Source organism: Portunus trituberculatus, chromosome 4 (assembly GCF_017591435.1).
Source record: "Portunus trituberculatus isolate SZX2019 chromosome 4, ASM1759143v1, whole genome shotgun sequence".
Lineage (NCBI taxonomy): Eukaryota > Metazoa > Arthropoda > Malacostraca > Decapoda > Portunidae > Portunus > Portunus trituberculatus.
Genome location: NC_059258.1, coordinates 6,672,093 through 6,689,936, shown reverse-complemented (window position 1 = coordinate 6,689,936; position 17,844 = coordinate 6,672,093). Strand labels below are relative to the sequence as shown.

The 17,844-nt window shown below is 36.8% G+C and overlaps 2 protein-coding genes across 4 annotated transcripts in view; one reads left to right on the top strand and one right to left on the bottom strand.

The window, feature by feature from the left end:
* Window positions 1-16,159, top strand: part of LOC123512298 (acidic fibroblast growth factor intracellular-binding protein-like) — a 26,813-nt gene extending 10,654 nt beyond the window's left edge. Inside the window, exons 7-9 of one of the 3 annotated variants that reach the window (XM_045268637.1) lie at window positions 5,061-5,224; window positions 6,828-6,878; window positions 8,692-8,867. In XM_045268637.1, the coding sequence (XP_045124572.1) occupies window positions 5,061-5,139 (79 nt within the window). In that variant the 3' untranslated portion in view covers window positions 5,140-5,224; window positions 6,828-6,878; window positions 8,692-8,867. Of the gene's footprint in view, window positions 1-5,060; window positions 5,225-6,827; window positions 6,879-8,691; window positions 8,872-16,024 lie in introns of those variants that run through there. The other 2 variants (XM_045268646.1, XM_045268641.1) reach the window with 2 other exon arrangements.
* On the bottom strand, window positions 14,041-17,844 carry LOC123512317 (DNA replication complex GINS protein PSF3-like). Its single transcript, XM_045268656.1, has 4 exons — window positions 17,602-17,844; window positions 16,007-16,148; window positions 15,599-15,737; window positions 14,041-14,362 (listed from the first exon to the last, which is right to left on the bottom strand). Exons 1-4 carry the CDS (start codon window positions 17,717-17,719, stop codon window positions 14,129-14,131), a joined length of 633 nt encoding a protein of 210 aa, XP_045124591.1. The 5' UTR covers window positions 17,720-17,844; the 3' UTR covers window positions 14,041-14,128.

Here is a 17,844-nt window from a genome sequence, read left to right as displayed (position 1 = left end):
TTGTGTGCTTCTATATGGAGATCTGTCAGTGTTTGGTACCTGTGTTAGCCTTTGAATAGTGTCCAATGCTGGGAACTGTGCTATCATTGCTGTCAGGTGTGCATGATTTGATACTGCTATTAAACTGTCTCTCATTGCTCTGTCCTCCTCCTCCTCCACCTCCACCACCCCCGACCTCCATTCCTCTTCCTTATCCTTCTCCATTCCTCCTCCTCCATTCCTTCTCCTCCTCCTCCTCCTCCTGCTTCCCACACCACAAGAAAACACAAAGGAAGAAGGTGAGAAGAAAATGACAGGGAAGGAAAGACAATCCCTAAACACACTATAGCTAATGGCACTCTCCCCCACCTCCCCACTCCCCACCTGCATGTCATGACGCACACACACACACACACACACACACACACACACACACACACACACACACACACGGCCCGGTAGCTCAGTGGTTAGAGCACTGGCTTCACAAGCCAGATGACCGGGGTTCGATTCCCCGGCCGGGTGGAGATATTTGGGTGTGTCTCCTTTGACGTGTAGGTGCTGTTCACCTAGCAGTGAGTAGGTACGGGATGTAAATCGAGGAGTTGTGACCTTGTTGTCCCGGTGTGTGGTGTGTGCCTGGTCTCAGACCTATCCCAAGATCGGAAATAATGAGCTCTGAGCTCGTTCCGTAGGGTAACGTCTGGCTGTCTCGTCAGAGACTGCAGCAGATCAAACAGTGAATTACACACACACACACACACACACACACACACACACACACACACACACACACACACACACACACTTTAGTAGTCTTGTATCTATTACCACACACTTTCAAACACCACCACACACCACCACCACCACCACCACCACCACCACCACCACCACCACCACCACCACCACCACCACTACACATCATCACTCAAACATCATACACCACCACCACCACCACCACCACCACCACCACCACCACCACTCAAACATCATACACCACCACCACCACCATCACTCAAACACCAAATGAAAGCAAGCCTGAATTTTTTTTTTTTCCTCCTCTCCGCATGTTACTGAGGAAATTAATGTGTTGTTTGTCATTTTCTTTGTTGTTTGTTTGTGTTTGTGTTGTGTTAGTGAGTTGGTGTTTGTTGCATGTCCTGTTTGTTTTTCTTGGCTTGTTTTGTGTTTGCGTTTGTTTTGATTTAGTTTAATTTCTTTTAACTTCTACTTCCTCATTTTATTTGTTATTCTATTTCTCTTTTTTGTTTAGTTTTTGTCTCTTGTTTTCCCTTTTATTTGTTTTTTATTCAATTTCTTTTTTATTTTTGTCTTTGTTTTCCTTTCCTTTCTTTTCTTGGTCTTGTTTTGTCTCTTTTTCTGATTCTTTTACATTATTTTCCTCTCCTTTTCATTCTTTCATTTTTTATTCTTTTGGTGTTTTTTTTCTGTTTCATTTCTTAATCTGTGTGTTTTCTCCTGTTTTATCGTCTGTTATTTTATTAGTGTCTGTTTTCTTCTGTTTTGTCATCGTTTTGCCTGCTTTTCTTCCTTTTTTATCTCATCTTTGTCTTGTTTCATCTATTTGTGTTTCTATTTCATATTCATCTATTGTTTTTTGTTTACCTTTTTCTTCTCTTTCATCTTCATTTCTTCTTTTCACTTATCTTTTGTCTTTTCATCATTGTCTTTCCTGTTTTCTTCATTTATTTGTGTTTCTATTTCTTCTTCATCTCTTGTTTATCTTTGCTTCTCTTTCATCTTCATCTGTTTTTTTTTTTTTCTTCTGTTTTATCATTGTTTTGCCTTGTTTTTCTTCCTCCTCATCTTTGTCTTGTATTATCTATTTGTGTTTCTATTTCTTCTTCATCTCTTGTTTTTCTTTTTCTTCTCTTTCATCTTCATCTGTTTTTTTTTTCTTTTTTTTTTTCTTCTGTTTTATCATTGTTTTGCCTTGTTTTTCTTCCTCCTCATCTTTGTCTTGTATTATCTATTTGTGTTTCTATTTCTTCTTCATCTCTTGTTTATCGTTTTCTTCCCTTTCATCTTCATCTCTGTTTTTTTTTTTTTTTTTTATCTTCTGTTTTATCATTGTTTTGCCTTGTTTTCTTCCTCCTCATCTTTGTCTTGTTTTATCTATTTGTGTTTCTATTTCTTCTTCATCTCTTGTTTATCATTTTCTTCTCTTTCATCTTCATTTCTTGTTTTTCCTTTTTTAATCTTTCTCCTCTTTCATTATTGGTGTGTCTTGTTTTACTTCCTCCTCATCTTTGTGTTTTTTCTATCAACTTGTGTTTCTTGTTTTGAGTCTGTTAGTGTCTGTCTCACCTTGCTAAGCTTAATGTCTGTGTGTCTGTATCATTGCTAAGCTTAACTCTTTCGATTTTCTTCATCTAACTCAATTTTCTTCTTGGTATAAATCTCACTTTGTCTTTCTTTCTTTCTTTTTTTTTTTTTTTTTTTTTTTTTTGTCTCATCTTTCACTAATTTTTCTCCTGTTTCTCTTACAAATTTTACTCTTTTCTCTATTTCTAGCCATTTTCTCTTTGTCTGTTACTTATTTTTCCTTGTTTCTCTTTAAATCTTACTCTGTTTCCTTGTTTCCTCATTTATCTGTCTTTTTCTCTTTGCATAAATATTTCCTCCTGTTTCCTTGTGAATTTTACTCTTTTCTCTATTTCTACCCCATTTTTTCTTTGTTAATTATTTTTCCTCGTCTCTCCTTAAATCTTACTCTGTTTCCTTGTTTCCTAATTTATCTGTCTTTTTCTCTTAGCACAAATTTTTCCTCCAGTTTCTCTTATGGATTTTACTCTTTTCTCTATTTCTAGCTGTTTTTCTTTGTTTGATACTTGTTTTTTCCTCTTCTCTTCTTAAATACTTACTCTATTTCCTTGTTTCCTCATTTACCTTTGTTCTTAGCACAAATTTTTCCTCCTATTTCTCTTATAAATTTTACTCTTTTCTCTATTTCTACCTGTTCTTCTTCATCTGACAAATATTTTTCCTCCTCATTCTAAATCTTACTCTATTTCCTTGTTTCATTCTTTATCTCTCTCTTTTCACGTACACTTATTTTTCTTCAATAAATCTTTCACTTTTCTTTTTATTTCCACCTGTTTTTCTTTTGCCTGTCACTTATTTTTCCTCCTCTCACTCAAAATCTTACTCAATTCTCTTGTTTCCTAATTTATCTTATTTCTCTCTCTCTCTTGTTCCTCCTAAAAATTTTTGCTCCTCTTTATTTCTGTCCATTTTTTTCTTTCCCTGATACTTATTTTTCCTCGTCTATCTTTAAATCTTACTCAGTTTCCTTGTTTCCTCATTTATCTGTCCTATTTCCCTTATGTTAATTTTTCCTCATGTTTCTCTTGTGGATTTTCAGTCTTTCCCTTTATTTCTACTTGTTTTTTTCCTCACCTGACACTCAACTTTCCATGTCTCTCTTTTAATCTTTACTGTGTTTCCTTGTTTCCTCATTTATCTCTGTCTTTTTTCACATTAATTTTTCCTCATATTTCTCTTGTAAGTTTTTGGTCTTTCTCTTCATTTCCACCTGTTTTTCCTCACCTGACACTCACCTTTTCTCCTTTTCCTCTAAATCATAGTCTAATTTTCTTATTTTATTCATTTATCTTCTGTCTTTCTATACCTTAATTATCTTTCCTCTTTTTTCTCCTCTAAATCTTACTTTCCTCCTTTTCTTTACCTTCTGTCAGCTTAATTTCCTCTTCCTCTTATAAATCTTACTCTGTTTATTTATCTTTCCTTCTCTTTCTTCTCTAAATCTTACTCTTCCTTTTCTTTACCTCTCCTTCATCTTACTTTTCTCTTCCTTTTATAAATCTTACTCTATTCTATTTCCTTATTTTATCATTTTTCTTTTTCACTTAATTCTTTTTTTCTTTCTTTCTTTTCTCTACTTCTTCCTTCAGCTTGCTTTCCTCTTCCTCTTTTAAAAATCTTACTCTTTTTACCTTATTTTCTCATTTCCTTCTCTTTCTTCTTACTCTTTCCTTCTTCTTCTTATCTCTGTTTCTTTCTTTTCTTTACCTCTTCCCTCACTTTACTTTCCCTCTTCTTCTTTTAAATCTTACTTTTTCCTCATTTTCTCATTTATCTGTCTTTCCTTATCTAACTCTCATTTTTCTTGTTTTCTTCTCTAAATTTTATTCTTTCTTCCTTTTTCTTTACATCTCTTGTCTCATCTAATTTTCTTCTTTCTTTTTTAATCTTACTCTATTTCCTCATTTACTTTTTCTTCTTTCACGTAACTCTCATCTTTCCTTCTCTTTTTTCTCTAAATCTTACTTTTTCCTTTTTTTTTTCCTTACTTCTCTTTCCTCACCTTACTTTTTTCTTCCTCTTTTAAATCTTACTCTATTTCCTCATTTATTTTTGTCTTCCCTCACCTGACACTCATTTTTTCTTCTTTTCTTCTTTAATCCAAATAAACTTACTTACTTACTTACTTAAATTCTTACTCTTCCTAATTTTCTGCCTTTTTTTTCCTCATCTGAATAAATTTTCCTTTTCTTTCTCTTTCCTCATTTTCTTCTGTCTCCTCACATAACACTCATCTTTTCTTCTCTTTCTTCCTTTAAATCATTATCTATTTCCTTGTTTTTTCCATTCATCTGTTTTCCCTCATGTACTCATTTTTTTTTTTTTTTTCTTTGATTCCTTCTCTTTCCTCATTTATCCTCTTTCTTCTCTAAATCTTGCTCTTTCTTCATTTATCTGTATTTGTCTTCCTTCACTTAATTCTCATCTTTTCTCTTCTTCCTCTATTTCCTCATTTTCTGTCTTCCCATTCTCCTCTTTCCTCTAAATCTTACTCTTCCATCATTTATCATCCCTGTTCCTTTCACCTAGCTGAATTTTTCTCCTTTTCCTCTAAATCTTTCTCTATTGCCATGTTTATTCATTTACTTTTGTCCTCCTACCCTCCTCTAATTCTTACTCTTCCCTCATTCATCTCTTTGTCTTCCCACTCTTTCTTCTCTAAATCTGTCTCCCTCATCTATCACCTGTTCCACCTGTTCCACCCCATAACACCACTGTCCTCCCGCCTCCCCCAGCGATCACTCCCTGCGCACCACCTGGGAACGCTACATGAACACAATGAGGGTGTGCCTGACGCAGCTGTACCACTCATGACGTCACGCCCCGCCCCTGCGCCTCACCAGAACCTCCACCGTGCAGGAGAAGGTCGTGGCGGCTGACTGACCCTCACTATCCCAAGGTATCTGGTGAATAGGGTTAGGTTAGGTTAGGTTTGTGGTGACGAGAGCTTAGTTTTTTTTATTTTCCATTTGTTTATTTATTTTTTTCTATGTGTGTTTGGGTTTGTTTGCTTTTGTTTGTAAATTATGGTTGTAGTTGTAGTTTGTTTGGTGGTTTGGTTAGGTTAGGTTAGGTTAGGTTAGGTTAAGGAAGTGGTAGTGGTAATGGTAAGAGGTAAATTTTTTTTTTTTTCGTGTTTACTTTTGTTTATAAGTAATGGTTGTAGTTGTAGTTTGTCTAGTGGTTGGTTAGGTTAGGTAAGTTGTAGTGGTAAAGAGGTTAGTTTTTTTTTTTTTTTTTTTCTTGAGTTTTTGTTTGTAAATAATTGTTGTAGTTGTAGTTTGTCTAGCAGCTGGTTAGGTTAGTGGTGGTGGCAAACAGGTTAGCTTTTTTATTTATTTTGTGTGAGTGTTTTTGGGTTAGTTTAGTTCATAAGTAATGGTTGTGGTTGTAGTTTGGTTAGTGGTCGGCTGGTTAGGTTAGTGGTAGTGGTGATAAAGGTTACTCTATTTATTGAATTGATTGTTATTTTTTCATTTGTTGAGTTGTTTTGTTTGTAAAGGTTGTAGTTGTTGTTGTTGTTTTGTTTAGTGGTTGGTCAGGTCAGGTCAGGTTAGGTTAGGTTAGGTTAGGTTAGTTAGGTTAGGTCAGGTTAGTTAGGTTAGGTTAGGTCAGGTCAGGTCAGGTCAGGTCAGGTTAGGTTAGGTCAGGTCAGGTCAGGTCAGGTCAGGTCAGGTCAAGTTAGTGGTAGGTTAGGTTAGGTCAGGTTAAGTTAGGTTAGGTTAGGTTAGGTTAGTTAGTGGTAGAGAGATTACTTTTTTGTTCATTTATTTATTTATTTATTTATTTACTTTTTATTACATCACTTTGCAAGGTAAATGGTAGTTGTGTCTGTTTTGTGTATTTGTTTATTGTTTATTCCGGCATTTGTTGTCTTTTTGTTTGTTTTGGTTTTCATTTGTTATTGTTAAAGATTCTTATACAAACAGAAAGTAGCATTTTCTCATTTCTTTGTTTATTTGTTTTGTTTGTTTGTTTGTCACTCATTTATTTATTCTAACAAGTCACAACATTATAGAAAACAACATTTATCTAATTGTTTACATCTAGTTTTGTTTGTTTTGCCTTGTTTGTCTAGTGAATATTCTTGAGTTTGATGTATGATTTAGTTCACACACACACACACACACACACACACACACACACACACACACACACACACACACACACACTGCAGCAGGAAGGCTTTTATATAGTACTAGTGTTGTTGCTTTGCCAAAAAAAATTAGTCATGATAGTTTTTTGTAAATATAGTTGCTTGTATATATAGATGAGATAATATTGTGGTTTTTCCTTGTTCTTGTTCTTGTTACTGATCTATCACTACTATCATATTTCCTTTTCTACTACTACTACTACTACTACTCCTACTCCTACTACTACTACTACTACTACTCCTCTCTTATAACCACCACCACTTGTAGCAGTAGCATAGAGTAACAATAGCACCACCACCACCACACTCACCACCATCATGTCACCCTCACCCCATGTGTCGCCAGTCCCGAGAAGGTGCAGCCTCTTCATTACCAGGAAGTGTTCCCCGGCGCAAGGTGAGGCTTGGGGGCGGCTGGCTACTGAAGGACTGGGAGCTCTAACCCCTTCAGTACCAGAACGCACTTTCATATTCATTTTATTTACTCTTTGGTGATTCTATACAGCTTCAGAAACTTGTGTTGGGATTAGATTAGTGAAGACTGTGGCCATTAGTCTTCTGACCTCCATAGACCCTTCCTGATGTCAATACAATGGTCTAATGACCTCTCGTATTCATTCTGGTTACTATTTGGTGATTTTATACAGCTTCAGAAACTTGTGTTGGGATTAGAATTGTGAAGACTGTGGCCATTATGCTTCTGACCTCTGTAAACCCTTCCTGATGTCAATATAATGGTCTAATCACACCTCAATATTCATTCTAGTTACTATGTGGTGATTCTATACAGCTTCAGTAACTTGTGTGGGGATTGAATTAGTGAAGACTCTGGCCAATAATCTTCTGATCTCAATAGACCCTTCCTAATGTAAATAAGATTGTTTAATCATACACAAACTCAAGGTAAAAATGTGCCCCAATATGTACTAATTAGAATAGTGAAGACTGGCTATAAATCTGACCTCCATTGACCCTTCCTGATGTCAATAGAATTGCCTAATCACACCTGAAACTCAAAGTAAAAATGTGTTCCAGTACTGAAGGGGTTAAAGGGAGACTTGTCTACAGTGGAACCTTGAGTTACAAGCGCCCTGACTTGTGACTGATCTGAGATGTGTCATCACTCGGTTGAATTTTTGCTTTGACTTGCAAGCCAAATTTGAGTTGTGAGCTGGCTCCAGGTACACCGCCGCTATTTGCCACAGTGAACACCCAGCAATGTGTGTCTGCCGTGTTGTTTTTTTCCCTCCCTTTCCCGCAGTGGAAGCATTTGTTGTGTTGTGGTGGCCTGTTGTGCTCTTGGTGCAATTATTTAGCAGGATTTGTTTTGTCTAACCATGGAGCCTAAGCAAGTGGCACCATGTAATGACTTGCCTAACTCACTTCATTTCAAAAACATTCTGACAAGGAAGATGAAACAAGACGGCTACCTTGTGAAATGTCCCACAGGTGAAAAAGAGGAAAGCACAATGACAAAGGCAAAATTAAGTTAGTGAAAACATACCCAAAAAGATTGAGTCATGAGCAAAATGAGATACAAGCTTAATCACTGAACAAATTATGTACACTGGTAACTCAAGGTACCACTGTATTGGTTTGTGTGTGACGTTTATGGAGACATTGAGGTTGTGTTGCCTTATTTCAAAGTAGTAGATTGAGATTTGTATTATTTTTTTTTATTATTTGAGAAACATTGGGGTTTTTAAAGGGCGGCCTATGTATTTATTAATTTTTATTTATGTGTGAGGTTTAAGGAGGAATTGAGGTTTTGGTGTTTTTTTTTTTTTTTTTTTTTTTTATGTAAGGGAAAGTGGCCAAGGGAAAAAAAAAAATGTCCCACTTGATTGCCAGTTCCCTTGCAGGTTAACGAGTCAGCCTAAAGAAATGGGCAAATGTCTTAAAAAAAGGGACTTGATGTGCTAATCGGCATTATGTGTTGTATTTATTATTATTATTTGTGGTGTTGAAAGGAAGAAAAGGTGTATTTATTCTTGCACTTCATATTTCAAAGTTATCAAGAAAAGAACATAAAAGAAAAACAAATTAATGACACCAGGGTGGCCTCAATAATATTTCTTCCTTTTAATCATCGGAAAAAAAAAAAAAAAGATAGATAAATAAAACTTGAATATTATGTACATAGATATGAAAGATGCATTCTCCCCAAGACAACACTGATTCTTGATACTTGTCTCTCTCTCTCTTCACAGCTCATCGCCAGTCAAGCTTAGAGTGAGTGGCCGGGCACCTCACTCACTCTCCCTCTCCCTCACTCACTCACTCAAGAAGTCATTGTAATTTCTCAGCCCTTCCTTCTTTCCTTCTTTTCTATCATTCCTCTCTTCTTCCTTTGCCTGTCCCTTCCTTCTTTTCCTTATTTCTTATCTTCTATCTCTTTTCTTCCTTAATTAATTCTTCCCCTTCTTCTTTTTTCTTTTTTGTTTAATTTTCTCTTCTCCCTTCTTTTCTTATTTCTTATCTCATTCTCTTCCTTCATTCATTTCTCTCTCTTCCTTTCCTTTCTTTTTTCCTCTTCCTTTAATTATCTCTCCCTCTTCTTCCTCCCTTCTATTCTCTCTTCCACCTCTTTCCTGCCCTTTCTCCTTTCCTTGTTTTCCCTCCATGTCTCATCTCCCTCCCTTCCCTCACCTCTTCTTCCTGCTCTTCCCTGTCCCCTCCAAGCTGCACCAGAAGGGTCTTAGCTAGCAAGTAACATTAGTGGTCTCTGCATCTCATAGTAAAGTCAGACTAATGCATGCTGAGTTACAAGTTCCTTAGGTAATAGAAGGGTAATCAGGCTTAACTATACTTGGGAAATGGAGTATATATGACTTAGACGATAGAAAGGTAATGGAAGGTTTGACTATAACCGGGAAATGGAAAATATATATGACTTAGATAATATTATGGTAATGAATCAGGCTTTAACTATACTTGGGGAATAGGAAATATATAAGTTTTGTATCACTAAAACTGGTTGAGGATAGATAAATGAAGGGAATGTTGACGGATGAATTAGAAAATAGAAATAATAGTGTTGAAACTCGTTGGAGATAGATGAATGAGATAGAAAGTAAGGTAATGAATGGTGTTGAAACCGGTTGAAGATATTAATGAAGGAGAAATGTTGACGTAGAAATTAGAAAAAAAAAATAAAAGAATTGTGAATTAAACTAAAAAAAAAAAAAAAGGAACACTGGAAAGTACTAGAAATAAATTTGTTGGTAAATGTAAGCTTAGCCATTTCTGAAGACTTAAGAAGATTCTGCGATAAATAGAAAAGTTCCTCATCTTGTATAGTTCAACCATGGTGTGTAACTCATGATGAACTACAAAATTATAGAAACACCTGAGAAAATAAATAAATAAATAAAAAGACTTGAATAACATTGTAAACATTAGGAAGAGTTAAGATAATGAGATAAATGGACAGTTTCTTCATTACTTTGTTTTTCATGATGTTTAACGGGAATAAGATCACGAGCGTCCTTGAAAAAAAACACAAAACAAAAGATGAAACAGGAAAAAAAAAAAAAGATAAGGAAACAAAAGAATGGATAAGCGAGGAAAATAAAATGGGCAAAATATCCTTAAAAAGACACAAAACAAGAGATGAAACAGGGAAAAAAAAGAAACTAAATAAATAAGTGAGGAAAATAAGATAACAAAAATATCCTTGAAAAACACAAAACAGTAGACTAAGCAGGAAAAAAAGACGAAGAAAAGAAAAATAGGTGAGGAAAATAAATAACATCACAAAAATATCCTTGACACACAAAAGATGAAACAGGAAAAAGAAGACAAAAAAAAAAGACATGAGGAAAATGAATAAAAAAAATATCCTTGAAAAACACAAAATGAGATGAAACAGGAAAAAAGAAGAAAAATAAAAAGAATTAGGTTAGGAAAATAAATAAAATAAAAATATTCTTGAAAAACACCAAAGATGAAACAAAGGAAAAAAAATGGTGAGAAAAGTAAATATCAGAGAAATCTTGAAAATACAAAACAAAATATGAAACAGGAAAAAGGAGACAAAGAAACAAAAATAATGAATAGATGAAAATGCAACTAAACTGATAAGAAAAAAAAAACAAAAACAAGACAGGAAATAAACAAATGAAAACAAAAGAAAAGTAAAGATTAAGGTTGAAATAATGAAATACTTAACTCTACTGTTCTCTTCACTGAGATAAACAAACAAACAAACAAACAAACTGAATAATGAATGTCCAAATGAAAAAAATGTGTTTACTGAGCCAAGCAAACAAAACAAATATGGGAAACAAAAGTGAAGGTGTTTGCTTTGCTTTATTTGTTTGTTTTTGTCATTCCAGTCATAGAAAAGAAACTAGTCATTGTGAAAACTTGTATATTTGTAAAAGTTGTAAGGAAAGTGTTGTGTTGGCTAATGTGCTGAAAATGTTTGTGTATATTGAAATCAGGAAGGTTTGTGTATAGCTTGGCTGTTTGGGGGAAGTTATACAGTGTGTGTGTGTGTGTGTGTGTGTGTGTGTGTGTGTGTGTGTGTGTGTGTGTGTGTGTGTGTGTGTTCTAAACATCCACACTGGTATATTAAAGATGTTTATTGCTGTGCATATTGAAATAACAAATGTTTACATATTACTTTTTTTTACATTTTTTCATTATATTGCTGTGTGTGTATGTGTGTGTGTGTGTGTGTGTGTGTGTGTGTGTGTGTGTGTGTGTGTGTGTTGTAAACATACACACACCGTTACAAGTTATATGTGCAGTAAAGTGTATATTGAAAATGTTTACTGCTTTGTGTATATTGGAATAAGGAATGTTTAATGCTATGTTTTGTGGGGTACGAGTGTCTGTGTGTCTTATAAACATACTCTATCACAAGGCACATAATGGAGTGTCATGTATATTAAAAATGTTTATTACTTTGTATATACTAAAATAACGAATCTTTATATATAAATCACGTATTATCTGTGGTGTATGAGTGTGTGTGTGTGTTATGGACATACACACACATACACACACACACCTGCTGAAAGCCATACACACTTTATTCATTTTATAAAGAATATATTTACAAACATCTCTTGTGTACCATAAGTCAAATGTTGTTGTTGTTGTTGTTGTTTGTTAAGTCATGCAATGGAAGCACCACTGTAAATAACACAAGACACAAATGTTGTTCATGTTCACTGTTACATTGTGATACACCACAAACCACAACCTTGAAAGCTCACTACCCTATCTCCACAACCATCCTAAACAAAAGATAAGGAAAAAATGAAACTAAACAGCAAACTCTTTAATCTTTTTAAACATCCAAAGAAAGAGAAAAAGAATGAATATGAATAAATCTTGTAAAATCAAGCTATCCAATCTTAATTAACATTCAAAAGAAGAAAAGACAGTATGAAAGTGAATAGATCTTGTAAATAAACCACAATCTTAACAGTAAACTAACCAACTTTTACTAACATTCAAAAGAAAAAAAAATCATAAAAAATAGGATGAAAATCAGTAACACTTGTAATTCCTGGCCAGTACAATGTTTGGAAGAGATGGAAGGACAAAAAAAATGTGTCTCAGATTGCTCAGTTGTGAAAAGATGTGCCAAATATTCCTGTATTCTGAAACACTTCTGCCCCACACCACCGCTACACTGCAAAAGCTCAAGCTAGAGTGGGACAAGTTTTCAAGGGTGTTTTTGTGGTTCTAGTGACAGATTAACAAATTTTCTACATTATTAACAGCAGAAACACTTGGCTAATCATCTCTGTGGCCTTTGAAAAGTCATGGTAAAGTTACATATAGTTTTCAAAGGTGTTTTTATTGTTGTATTGACAGACTAACAAGATTTCTACATTGTCAATAGCAAAAACACTCTTGAGAACCCTGCTAATCATCTCTGCGGCCTCGGAGATCAGTATTAGTGAGGTTACACAGGTTTTCGAGTGTGTTTCTATGGTTCTAGTGACAGATTAACAAGATTTTTACATTATCAACAACAGAAACAGTCTTGAGAACCAGGCTAATGATCTCTGTGGCCTTGAAAATGTTGCAGTGAGAGAGCAAAGGGTTTCAGAACACAAGCCTGTAACAGCGAAGGGATGTTCTGGTAAATTAGGAAAATAAATGAAGATATAGAAAAAAAAAATGTAAAAATTCATAAGACACTTGATACTCCCAGTTTCTGTAAAGGATTCAACATTTCCGAGGAAAATCCAACCCTACCCAAGCCTGTATAGTGTATAGAGTGACTGTGGCAGGAGGATTCAAAGTGCAATATACTGATTAAAAAAAACTTTATTTATATTTCAATTCCCTAAGGCTGACATTGGAAGTGTTCACGGGGAGTTTAGTCAATGAGGACTGGGATTAGGAGAAGTGAAGAGGGAGACAAGAAGGTTAAGGGATAGAATAAGTGTTAAATAATGCCTGGAGCACAGTAGAATTAAGGGATGATAAAGTGTCTGGTGATGTACAAAGAGGATTAGGAGGTTAAATTAAAGGATTGAAGAAGATTAGGTCATAGAATAAAGGATTAGATAAATGGAAAGGTGTTAGATAATACGATATGAGGATTAAGGGATAGAGAAAGTGTCTGATGATATACAAAGAGGATTAGAAGGTTACATTAAAGGATTGAAGATAACATTAAGATTGGGTGATTGAATAAAGAGTTGGATTGATGGAAAGGTGTTAAATAAATGAAAAGAGGATTAAAGAATAGAAAAGTGTCAGATAATGTCCAGAGAGAGAGTTAGAAGCTTGAATTAAATGATTGAAGAGAGCATTATGATTAGGTGATGGAATAAAGGGTTGGATGAATGGAAAGGTGTTAGATAATGTGATAAGAGGATTAAGAGATAGAATAAGTGTCAGGTAATGTCCAGAGAGAGTTGGCAGCTTAAATTAAGGGATTGAACTTGGCAGCTTAAATTAAGGGATTGAACGGGAAGACTAAGATTAAAGGATAAAATAAAGAGTTGAATAGATAAAAAGGTGTTACATAAGAGGATTAATGGCTAGAATAAATGTAGAAGTGAGCAAAAAAAGAATTAGAGGCTTAAATTAAAGGACTGAAGAGGAAAAATGTAAGATTAAAGAACAGAATAAAGAGTTGAATAGATGAAAAGGTGTTAGATTATTTGATAAAGAGGATTAATGGATAAAATAAGTGCTGAAGAAAGAAACAAGTACATGTAAGAATTAAAAGAAGAAAGACACAAAAAATAATAAAGAAAAGAAAACAATAAATTAAGAAAAACAGCAAGAATTAGATACACACCCTGAAAAAAATGTAAGAATTCAGAAAAAGAATAACCAGAGAGAGAGAGAGAGAGAGAGAGAGAGAGAGAGAGAGAGAGAGAGAGAGAGAGAGAGAGAATTAAGAAACTAATAATACCAAAAAAAAAAAAAAAAAAAAAAAAAAAAAAAAACTAGCTAATCTGACAATTCCAGAAAAAAGAAGAAAAAAAGACTATTTTATTTCAGACAACTCCAGGAAATGAAAAAAAATAATAAATAAAAACAAGAAGATGAAGAAAACTAACTGATCTCTGACACCAGAAAAGAGAGAGAGAGAGAGAGAGAGAGAGAGAGAGAGAGAGAGAGAGAGAGAGAGAGAGAGAGAGAGAGAGAGAGACAAAAGACCCAAGACTAGCTAATCTCGGACAGCTTTCTCTTCCCACCCTGGTGCGCTGAGGTGGGTGCGATGGAGGTGATGATGTGACAGCGACGGGCCAGCCAGAGTTGGTGGTCATGGTACATCTGGCGGCCCGTGTGGAAGAGAGTGCGCTCCAGGTGGTCGAAGTAAGCCTTGTGTACTGCTACATCATCCTCTAAACAATGCAGGGAGGAGTCCATCACTTTGCGCAGCCTCACCTTCAGGGTCTGCCGAGATTAGGTTAGGTTAGGTTAGACTAGGTTTCATTACATTATTCTAGTGCAAGAGTAAAACATTATCTTGACTCCTTTAGTACTAGAAGGCATTTTTATCATGAGTTTTGGGTATGATTAGACCATTTTATTGACATTAGGAAGGATCCATGGAGCTCAGAAGATTAATGGCCAGTCTTCACTATTTTAATCCCCACATAAGTTTCTGAAGCTGTATACAATCACAAAACAGGAACCAGAATGAATAAGGAAATGTGAGTTTTGGGTGTGATTAGACAATTTTATTTACATTAAGAAGGTCCTATGGAGGTCAGAAGATTGATGGCCACAGTCTTCACTATCTGACTCCCCACGTAAGTTTCTGAAGCTGTAGAAAATCACCAAATAGTCACCAGAATGAATATGAAAACACATCATGGTACTGAAGGGGTTAAATGTTGAGTGTGGGTAAAGCAAGGTTAGGTTAAGTTTAGTTAAGTTCAGGTGGCAGGATGGCAAGGCAGCTGGGTGGCAGAGTGGCACGGAGAAAGGAGGGGCGGATGTGATGACGTGAGAGGAAGGAAATGAGAGATTCTGGGAGATATAGAGGAGGAGGAATGCTGGAAGAGGAAACAGAGAAGGAAGGATGGCAGGAAAGGAAAATGATGGGGTTGTGAGAGAAAATGAAGGTGAAGGAATGGTAAGAAAGGTACAGGAGGAGAGGTAAGAGGTGATGACAGGTAAAGAAAGGAGAGGAAGGAAGTTGGGAGATGATGGGGTGTGAGGGGAAAGAAGAGGAGGTGAAAGGGTTGATGAAGAGATACTGAGAGAACAAGGGAAAGTGAAGGGTGATAAAAAGGAAAATACAGAACAGAAGATAAAAGAAAATAAGATGAACAAAAAGAAGCAAGAAAGACAAGATGAAATTAACTAAAACAAACACACACACACACACACACACACACACACACACACACACACACACACACACACAATTAGAAAAAAGAGAAAAAAAACAAAGAAGAGAAACAAGACAAAGACAAAATGAAAAATACCCAAAGAAACAAACACAGGATTACAAAATGAAAACTGGAAAAAAAAAGAGTAAAGGTAGAAAGAAAAGGAAGAAAAATGAGATGAAATGAGCTAAAACAAACACACACACACACAAACACACAATATATATAAAAAAAAGAAAAAAAGCAAGAAAGACGATATAACACACACACACACACACACACACACACACACATGCACACACCTCAGCAAGCAGCTCCCCAATGGCACCCCCTCGGCCCCAACCAGCGGCAGGAGGTGTCGGCCAAACTCGTAGAAATAAGGCGCCAGTCCCTGCAAGTCCACAATGGTGGCATCCGCACGCAGGATCTCTGGTGTGTGTGTGTGTGTGTGTGTGTGTGTGTGTGTGTGAGGGAAAGAATGGAGGGAAAAAACATTATTGTTTGTTTAATATTTTCTTGTTTCTTATTCTCTCTCTCTCTCTCTCTAAGTGTGTCAGTGAGGGAGAAAGAGAAGTGAATATTCTTTCATTCTCATTCTCTCTCTCTCTCTCTCTCTCTCTCTCTCTCTCTCTCTCTCTCTCTCTCTCTCCCTCCCTCCCTCCCTCCCTCCCTCTCCTCTTCCCCCTTCCCCACCCCTCACCTGTATCTATCATTGAAGGCCCTGGGCAGGAGGCAGGAGACCAGCTTGCGTCGGGGCCCCAGGGCGGTGGCCAGCCACAGGGGCAGCTCCAGCTTGGTGCCCTTCTCCAGGTCCTTGCTGCGCCCTGAGGAGTCGAGGTACCCTGGGGGAATGAGGGGGAGAAGGGGAGGTGAGAAGGAGAGGGAGAGGGAGAGGGAGAGAGAAAGGAGAGAGGGAGAGGGGTGATAAAAGAGAGGAAACATATACTATTATTACTACTACAGCTTCTATTACTTTGCTGCTGCTTCTACTACTACTACTACTATTGTTACTACTACCCTCTTCTACTGAAAGAAAAAGAGGAAATAAATAAAACAACAAAAATACTACTACTACAACAATTTCTATTACCTTTACTACAACAAAAAAAGACAAAAAAATAAATATAAATAAAGAAAAAAGGGCACTGTCCCCAAGAAGCCATCCCGTGCGCTTGCCTCGATTCCCGGCTCCCACTTCGCAGCTCCTCCACCCAGCAGATCTGACATCACATATATTAAGCCACGCTATTGGTCAGCGAGAGAGAGAGAGAGAGAGAGAGAGAGAGAGAGAGAGAGAGAGAGAGAGAGAGAGAGAGAGAGAGAGAGAGAGAGAGAGAGAGAGAGAGAGAGAGAGAGAGAGAGAGAGAGAGAGAGAGAGAGAGAGAGAGAGAGAGAATATCAAAACGAGTGAGGAGAGAGAGATAGAGTATGAAAACGAATAAGGAGAGTGAGAATATGAAAACAAATAGAGGAGAGAGAGAGAGAGAGAGAGAGAGAGAGAGAGAGAGAGAGAGAGAGAGAGAGAGAGAGAGAGAGAGAGAGAGAGAATATGAAAACGAATGAGGAGAGAGAGAGAGAGAGAGAGAGAGAGAGAGAGAGAGAGAGAGAGAGAGAGAGAGAGAGAGAGAGAGAGAGAGAGAGAACGAATGAGAGAGAGAGAGAGAGAGAGAGAGAGAGAGAGAATATGAAAACGAATGAGGAGAGAGAGAGAGAGAGAGAGAGAGAGAGAGAGAGAGAGAGAGAGAGAGAGAGAGAGAGAGAGAGAGAGAGAGAGAATATGAAAACGAATGAGGAGAGAGAGAGAGAGAGAGAGAGAGAGAGAGAGAGAGAGAGAGAGAGAGAGAGAGAGAGAGAGAGAGAGAGAGAATATGAAAACGAATGAGGAGAGAGAGAGAGAGAGAGAGAGAGAGAGAGAGAGAGAGAGAGAGAGAATATGAAAACGAATGAGGAGAGAGAGAGAGAGAGAGAGAGAGAGAGAGAGAGAGAGAGAGAGAGAGAGAGAGAATATGGCAATGAATAAGGCAGTGTTTCTCAACCTTTTTACCCTTGCGTAACCCTTCAAATAAATCACATGCCTCAAGGAACCCCTGCGCAAAAGCATATCTATATGCCATATATTTCTCATTTAATGTGACGTCAAATCCGCTGCCCAGGTGGAGGAGCTGCGGAGGGGGAGCCGGGAATCGAGGCGAGCGCGCGGGACGGCTTCTCGGGGACAGTGCCGAAAAAAGAACACTACTACTACAACTACAACTACTATTACAACAACTACTACTACCACTACTACTGACTCACCCATGCCAACCACCGTCTTCTCAAATTTACATGGCAGCTTCTCACTAGTGGCCAGGATGTCTTCCAGACTGTAGTAACTAGGGAAGTAACTTGGGCCATAGAGAGAGCGACAGGTCATTGTGGTGGTGGTTGTCGGTCCCTCTCCCTCTTTCTTTACGATTTTTTTTTTTCTTCCTCCTATTTTCACCTCCCTTAATTTTTCACGTCTCCCTCTTTTTTTCGTTTTATTCTTGTTTCTCTTCT